At 46.0% G+C, this 8849-nt stretch overlaps 1 protein-coding gene across 3 annotated transcripts in view; it reads right to left on the reverse strand.

The window, feature by feature from the left end:
• Nucleotides 1–4119: 4119 nt before the first annotated feature.
• The window catches only part of TATDN1 (TatD DNase domain containing 1), a 22181-nt gene continuing 17451 nt past the window's right edge, over nt 4120–8849 (reverse strand). For all 3 annotated transcript variants that reach the window (XM_018562223.1, XM_018562224.1, XM_018562225.1), the window contains 3 exons: nt 7429–7499; nt 5775–5901; nt 4120–4272 (listed from right to left, as the gene is read on the reverse strand). In XM_018562223.1, the coding sequence (XP_018417725.1) occupies nt 4170–4272; nt 5775–5901; nt 7429–7499 (301 nt within the window). In that variant the 3' untranslated portion in view covers nt 4120–4169. The remainder of the gene's footprint in view (nt 4273–5774; nt 5902–7428; nt 7500–8849) is intronic.

Consider the following 8849-nt stretch of genomic DNA (forward strand, 5'->3'; position numbering starts at 1 on the left):
TGTCATTACAGCTGGAGTGCCGAGGTTGCCTACCCTTGCCTTAGTTCTTGAGGAATGCTGATCGGCAGATTAGGTAATCGCTTAAAAAACCACAAGTAGTCACCCTGCTTTAATGTCACCTTTTAGTATAGTTCAGTGACAACTGAAGTCGTTTACTTTCCTCCCCTTCATCGATGGGTTTGGCCTATTTGGCTTTCTTGATTAGCTGACCTGGGATGACATAACTGCTGCTTGTGGGAGTTCATCCTTCCTGGGGCCAAGGCATGCTACCAGTGTACACCGAGCTCCACATAGCGTGTCTCTTCTTCAATAAAAAAACAAGTAATACCCCCCCCAACAGCATCCCGTCTGCTGGAAAACCCTCCCTGTTGCTGAACTATAAATACTCTTAGTTCTGGAATGCCACAGAACTTGCTGGAGAACATATCTAAGACCCCGGTCACACCGGGGCGGTTCGGCCACACGTATCCGCCGACGTGAACGATCCCATACATTGCTATGGGGACCGTTCATGCGACCGCACGATCCGAACCGCCCCGCATAGCTCCCTGACCCTTTTTTGCCACGCTGATCAGTGCGGTTTGCATACAGCTTTCAATGGAACCGCGTTCAGCGCTGAAACGCAATTAAAAACTCCCAAAACAGCCCTTTTAAAATCAGCGCGGACACCACGCTGATGTGAATGGGGTCTAAACAAAGAGCATCAAGAAGAACGATCAAGTGCAGGATAGTTTTCTAGAGCAGCACCAATAAGAAAGAAATAAGGATCCCAAAGTTTACCGATCCCCTGCAATGAAATCCATGAATGAAGGAGGATGTCACAGACATGACTGACTAGAGACGTTCATCTACAAAAACTCAAATCAATTCAGGAGGTCAGCAGAGGGGCAACCAGGAGGCCAATGGAAATCTGAAAGGTGCGGTGTGTATGTTGTAGCAGGCTTGGTCCTGTCAGACGGCATGAGGTCTCTTCTGCCCGAGTACAGAACACCTCCCCCTCTCTATAACATAAGGGAGAGGTGTCCTGTAGTCTAGCAGAGACAACTCAGAATTAAATTCCCTTAGTGGACAACTTTACATTTTAATACAAGTTGTCTTTAATTGCCCCCCCCAAACGATTGCAGCCTCCCCGTTCCCGAGCACAGCCTTTGCACAGGAAACATCCCAATCAAGTCATCATCCCAATAGGACACAAATGAGCCATGGACGGCTAGCTGGAGGCCACTATAAATATGGATGGTGCTGTGATGTGCGTGTGTAGTAAGAGGAGGAACCGGTTTCTGATGGTATGCTGTGCAGCAATGGGCAGGACTGCACGGTGAAGTCATGTGGACACCAAAGCAGAGATAACGATCATCAGTGTTTCCATATCTCCTGAAGTGACTTCTTAAAGTGACCTTTACCCCCTTAGACTAAAAATCACATCAGCATACAGCTCTGCACACTGATATGAAATCATCTCACATTCATTGGCTAAACAAACATATTTTTATTTTACCTACAATTTCCTTTTTTACACTTCCTAGTCCTCTTTGGCACAAATGATGTAATGTGCCCAAGCATTGGATCCTGGGAAGGTTACATCAGCAGAGCATTGCTGAGAAATCTCATAAGATCTCAGGGAAAGGAATTTTTCCTCCCCTGAGCTGATGTGCATGGTCACATGTCCTAGTCACATGTGCCGGAGTTCCAGGAAGTAAATGGAGATTAATTAATCTGCCCTGAGTTAAAATGGCCGCTGTCAGAAGGCTGGAGGAAGAAAAGGAAAATAAGGTATGCAAAGAATCCAAAGCCGGCAATTATCTAGAAGTATCTGTTTGTCATTTCTAAAGATGTCCTTGTTGTGATTTTGAAGGTATGGGTAGAGTTCCTCTTTAAGGCCTCGTTCACACCAGGCAGTGCATTCCGGCCTGATTCTGATTCACTATGTTGTGAAGCAGGAGGGGGCGTGTCGGTCCATTGACGTGAATAGCGCCGTAGCCACGCCCTCCGGCCACAATGCGATCGGCCGCACGGGAACGCAAGGCACATCAATGCCTGCGGTCCGGTCCAAAAAAAATAGTGCTTGCCCCCTCCTGCCCCACAACATAGTGAGCCAGCCGCAATGCGACGCAGATCCAGAATCGGGCCGGAACGCACTGTGTCTGGTGTGAACGAGGCCTCAGCCTTTCATGGCCAAAGCAATTTAACAAATAAAATGAAGCAGCGTGTGCACATAATGTATAAAGCAAAAAAAAAAATCGTACAAAATAAAACAACAGTCTGTATTTCTGCAATCTCCAATATTTAATAGATCCACCTATGTGTATCACTCAGTACTCCACCACCAACTGGACCTCACTCAAAATCACCCTCTGTTTACAGGTAAGTCAAAAAGCACATGGAATCAAGCTTGCTTCCCTCTATGGCCAGGGTGGGCAAACTCAAACTACTAATCCCATGATGCATCTGTCTCTGGGACTTATGCCTGTGGCTTTGAGAATCTTGCAATGCCTCATGGGATTTGTAGTTGCAAAGCTGGAGGGCAGAGTTTGCAAACCGCTGCTCGATGATCTTGAACTCTGTATAGAGGGGCAGACTGACTTTCTGCATGTTCTTGTACCAGCATGTAAGTGTGCAGTGTGTAGGAAGAGGGACGTCTCATCATCTAATAGGTTTATTATATAAAAAGAACAAGGGTGAAGCAGCAGGCAACAGTCACATGATTTCAATGCATCCAGCACTATCGGATCATCGCATGTGTACAGAACCTCAGTGAGCTAGTAACAGAGATAGATCTTTCTTTTACTTCCATACCACTGCCCATGGGCGGAGCAAAGAAAATAATCCCACCCACCTATGTGACAGCATGTGGGCCTAGTAATTGGCAGCTCAGTCACTCCATACTCTAAAAGGTGCCCATACACCTGCCGATTATCGTACGATAATTGCGGGAAATCCTGCTATCATACGATAATCAGCAGGTGTATGGAAGGCGTGCGACCGTTTCTACTGTACGGTTGAACGTCTTTTGTCTCCCGAACAGGTGTGAAAACCCGCCGAGAATCGTACAATTGTCGGCGGGTTAGTGGCGTTCTCAGGAGACAAATGCCGCACGGGCCGGTGTGCGCAAACACACACTGCCCGTGCGGCATTGGAGTCAGCGGAAGCCCTCCCCTCAGGGGGGCAGGCTTTCGATGATCGCAAGTACGATCTGCCAGTGCAAGATGGGCAGATCGTACTCAAGTCGTGCGATGGTTGTAAAGTGTATGGCCACCTTAAGTATGAGCTTTTTCGACTGACAATTGTAGCGAAACAGATTATAAGCAGCAGAACGTAAATTGACCTTTACCCCCTTTCACTAAAAAAATCACATCAGCATTCAGCTCTGCATGCTGATATGACATCATTAGCTCCTCATTAGTTAAACAAACATATTTTTCTTTTACAATAATTGTTTTTTTCACTTCCTGGTCCTCTTGGGCATTAGTGATGTAATGTGCGCAAGCAGTGCATCCTGGGAAGGTTACATCAGCAGAGCATTGCTGGGAAATCTCATCTGTAATCTCATGAGATCTCAGGGAAAGGCATTTCCTCCCCTGAGGTGATGTGCATGGTCATATGTCCTAGTCGCATGTGCCAGAGTCCCAGGAAGTAAAGGGAGAAATATTAATCTGCCCTCAGTAAAAATGGCCGCTGGGGAAGAAAAGAGAAACAAGGTATACAAAGAACACAAAGCCGGCAATTATCTAGAAGTATCTGTGTACAGTTTTTCATTACTAAACATTTCTGAAGGTGACTTTGTCTTTTTAAAGATATGGGTGTTGTTCCTCTTTAGGTGAACCTGTCGCTTAGCCTTGTATTGGTAAAACACAGGTCCATTAATTGTATGGAGGGCCAATATCTCTATGATGAATGGAGGTTACTGCAGGACACATCACTTGCCAGTAACGGGTCCACACATTAGCAGACCACAAATGACTATAACTGTATTTCTGGTCCAGCAACATGGGGGCCTGGGCTAAGGTGGTGTCCCTTGCAGTAACCTCCGTCCATCATAGAGCTGAGGATGTGAGAGTCACCGGAGCTTAGCGGGACTTGTGCCAACATTCAGATGAGCTTCGTTAGTCCACATGAAAATAAATAAACTGTTTGATTACTATTTAACCAGAGCTGAGGTAGGTACGCTCCTATTTATCCGGGAAGAAGACTTTGCTCGTGTTGTTGTAGAGGGTTTTGGCCAGCTCCTCTGGATCCTCTTCTCTGACTGCCGCCACAATTTCCAGGACTTGTCTGCAAAAATCATGCACAATATCTCCATTAAAGATACCCGTCAGCCAAACACAGAGAAAGCCAATGACATTTACTAATAAAAGATGCACGTACAGTTTATCATTACCTATATATAATCTTATACAGGACTCAAGCCTCAGCCTCAGGTCTTTTCCCCAACATTGTGTCTGGGTGAAGGCAGCCATGGTCTGCAGTCCCCAATACCACAATACGCAAATGTCCAGCAATGCCAGGCCAATCCCTTTCTTACTGGTGACGGATTCTTATTGTGGATAACTAGTCTAAGGCTTCATTCACACGAGAAATGGCCGGCATGTACAGCTCCGTGCTGCGTGCACGGCTTCTCGGGCAGTTCCCGGGAAGGACAGGTGCTGCGTGCGATTAGTATACAGCCCCTGTCCTTTTCTACCAGGCTACACCCTGCACGTCCGTGCGGATGCAGGTGAGCGTACTCATACGCTGACAGGATGGATCCTGTCTGCGTCCGAGGTGGGACACCCGCACTTGAGGTGAGCGTAGAGAAGGACAGGGGCTGCGGACTAATCACACACAGCACCTGTCCTTCCCGGGAGCTGCCCAATACAGTCGTGCACGCAGCACGGAGCTGTATGTGTCGGCCTTTTCTCGTGTGATGAGGCCTAAGGGCTTGCTCACACTGGACTTTTTGAGCATTGTACAGGTTGTCCTGACCCGAGAGCTCTCATTTCTTGGCTATGGCTGGGGCTTTGAGCAAGGCAGGCCAAACACTGTGTTCAGCTCTTAGGTCATGACTGCCATTAGATTTGTATAAGCCAGGGGTAGGTATCTTCAACACTCCAGCTGTTGTTTAACTACAAGTCCCATGAGGCATTGCAAGACTCTGATAGACACCGCCATGACTTCGAGAGGCAGAGGCATGATAGAATTTGTAGTTTCCCCACAGCTGGAGTGCAGAGGTTTCTTCCCCTGGTATAAGCGATCAATATATGTTAAAGGCTCTTTTGAACCACAATGTGAACAGAGCCTAAGGGCTCTAACACTGGAAAGTAGTACGCTGCAACATGCATTGAGGTGCCTTACGTTAGGCAGCCCATTCAAAATGAATGGGCTGCCAGTACTCCTCAATCCACCAACAATATGTCCTGCACCAGGGCAATGCACAGAGGACATGTATCTGTGTATTGGGGTGCAATGAACGCTGCATTTCTAAAGTGTGTTACTGTGCGCTATAGTAATGTGCTTTACAATGTGGGTCATAGTGATCTGCTGTGAATGAACCCTACCTGAAGATCATTGTTATATCTGCCGTTTACACTGACAGCTCCCTTAGTGGTCTATGTCATGGGAAGGCAACCTTGGAACTCCAGCTGTGGTAAAATTACAACTCCCATCATGCTTCTATTCTGGGAGTCATGTCTGTGGCTGTCAGTCTTGCAATGCCTCATGGGACTTCCACATGTAGTTCCACAACAGCTGGAGTGCCAAGGCTGCCTACCCCTGGGCTATGTACCTCCATCACTTACACAATGTGGCATGGCTCATTCCTGTCCTTCAAGCAGTGACCGGCCTCCCATTTCTTCTTAGTGGGGAAAGTAGTTTTCACATACTTGGACCCAGCGTGTGTGTTCTTTACCCCGCACCAGGGGGCGTCTGTTCAGAACGGAAAATTACAGTTGTGTCAATTTTATCACAAACATATGCAGAACTTTATACCTGAAATAACGCCAATATAAGTGCCGGGCAACCAGATAGATTACACCTGATATCTCCTAATAAAAACCGTTACCAAAATACTCTCCCTCTGCACAATGACAGTTCTCTGGCTGCCACATCGATTCAATGGCTGTAATACTTTGAGTCATAGCCAAGAAAAGCCCAGGGGCTGCCATTGCTGGATTAGGTCTTAAAATGGTCTTCAAAGTGAACCATATGACTATCTTGTATGAGTCCTGGTCTTCAGCGTGAACCATATGACCAATTTGTATGAGCCCTGGTCTTCAGAGTGAACCATATGACCAATTTGTATGAGCCCTGGTCTTCAGAGCGAACCATATGACTATCTTGTATGTGCTCTGGTTTACAGAGTGTACCATATGACAAGCTTGTATGAGCCCTGGTCTTCAGAGTGAACCATATGACCAATTTGTATGAGCCCTGGTCTTCAGAGTGAACCATATGTCTATCTTGTATGAGCCCTGGTCTTCAGAGTGAACCATAGGACTATCTTGTATGAGCCCTGGTCTTCAGAGTGAACCATAGGACTATCTTGTATGAGCCCTGGTCTTCAGAGTGAACCATAGGACTATCTTGTATGAGCCCTGGTCTTCAGAGTGTACCATATGACACGCTTGTATGAGCCCTGGTCTTCAGAGTGAACCATAGGACTATCTTGTATGAGCCCTGGTCTTCAGAGTGAACCATATGACCAATTTGTATGAGCCCTGATCTTCAGAGTGAACCATATGACCAATTTGTATGAGCCCTGGTCTTCAGAGCGAACCATATGACTATCTTGTATGTGCTCTGGTCTACAGAGTGTACCAAATGACTATCTTGTATGAGCCCTGGTCTTCAGAGTGAACCCCTTGCAACAAAGAGTAGACTGCTTCCAGTCCTGCACAAAAAGCAGGGACCTCTTCTAATAGGGAGTACCAAACCCATTCAGAACCAATCAATATCTATTAATAGATAACTACTTTTCAGAGTCTTTTAATATACATATTAATGTTATTAATGTAGATTAGAAATAGCAGGAAGCAGGCAGCTACTACAGACAGTGAGCAACAGAGCAAAAGATATGTCCAGACCAGGGACTGAGAAAGGCATCAGGGATCCCTCTAGATGTACATTCTGCTTTCCATGATTGGCTATTCAGAATAACATGTAATTAGGGAATGGCCGAGGCTTAGCTACTTGTACATAGTGGCTGCCAGCTTTCAGCAGTTTGTGATCTTCACTGATTACACCAGTGCAGTGTGTTGGAGTTGTCCTAGGCCTATGATGGCAGCACACAAAGTGCTTGCTCTCCACAAAGAGAGGAAGGGGTAAGGGTTCATACTGGTGAAGTTAACTGGTTTCTTCCGATACATGTAATGACCTAATGTGGTTTAAAGCTACCAAGCTTATAAAGCTGTTATCTTTCACAAATCCTGTAAGATGCTGCAGCATATTCCTTACCTGTCTCGATCATCAGTCTCTCGCTGGGGATGGTCTTCAAGACTTCCAGGTTTGACTCTGTTTTTAGTGAACTGAGAGAGGAGAGATAATAATCTGTAAATAATGTCATATCGCTGTGTATATAGAATGAGAAAGGCTACATACCAAAGTCTCCATTTTGTCTTTACAATGCATGGTAAGAAATCTAACACCCTACAGTATACTACAACAGGGGTGGGCAAACTCTGGCCTCCAGCTGTGGTGCAACTACAAGTCCCGTGAGGCATTGCAAGACTGACAGCTACAGACATGACTCCTAGAGGCATGATGGGATTTGTCATTTCACCACAGCTGGAGGTCCAGACTTTGCCTACCCCTAGCTTTACAATATACCTCATTATCTGAATGTGGCCATTGCATACCGAAGTAGGGTCTGTGTCAACATGCTTTTGGCTTGTGTGGCACCGGTTTAACCGTCTAATGATGGCCGTACACATATATGTGACAGCATGGTGGTGGGCTTTAATGCTGAGCTGACACACAGATGTGTAGAGCCGGCGTCACTTGTATGTTTGTGCTGGCAGTATGATCACTTGGTGCCCCCAGCACAGTGGTTGCGCTGTCACCGTTTATGATGAGGGGCCACTGGGTGGGCCCCTGATCATGTGACCAAGTTGACAGTAACAATCACAGTGACCACATGACTGGGAAGCTCATTTAAAGCCTCAGGTGTTACAAACTAGACGAGGTTAATCATTGTATAACACTTCTGAGATCATTAAGAATTCAGTGATCAGTGCATTTCACCTGCAGTTGGTTTTCTTCTGACCCCTCATGGACAATAAAAATAAGAAAACAATAAAGTGCTTCTTCTTCACATGACTGGATATCATGATAATAAATAAATGCTCTTCTCTTAGAGCTGGTCCTCCCCCTCCCTGTGCTGCTGTAGGGGAAGTGGATATGAAGACATAGGTACTTACACTAGCTGCATTTTAGATCAATGTGATTTTTAATCGATGCATAACTGTATTTATTGGTGTTTTTTTTTTATCCGCCTGGAGTGCAGCTTTAAAATGATAAAAGACTTTGTTCGCTTGTTTTTTAGTCATTTGCATCTTAACTACGGGAGAGTAAAATAATGTAGTACCTCTCTCCCAGGATTTCGGATGGCTTGGTGCTGGACGAGCCCCATCATATCCACCAGTTGACTTGCATTCAAAGACTGCTTACTGGTAGCTGATTAGGCGTCCTGTGCACAATGTGACAGCCTGAATGTTGGCACAGTTCCAAGGATCTGTGCTTCTGTGTTTGCTGACATCACTCACAAGTCAGCCCAATGCTCTGCCCTACAACTCCTGCCATGGGCTCCTGGGAATTGTAGTCCCCCTGCAGAAGAACCTCTTTACACTATAATATTTCTCTTTATTAGCTGTTTGTGA

The sequence above is a fragment of the Nanorana parkeri genome, unplaced genomic scaffold, assembly GCF_000935625.1.
Source record: "Nanorana parkeri isolate BGI_ZX_2015 unplaced genomic scaffold, ASM93562v1 scaffold566, whole genome shotgun sequence".
In the NCBI taxonomy this organism is placed as follows: domain Eukaryota; kingdom Metazoa; phylum Chordata; class Amphibia; order Anura; family Dicroglossidae; genus Nanorana; species Nanorana parkeri.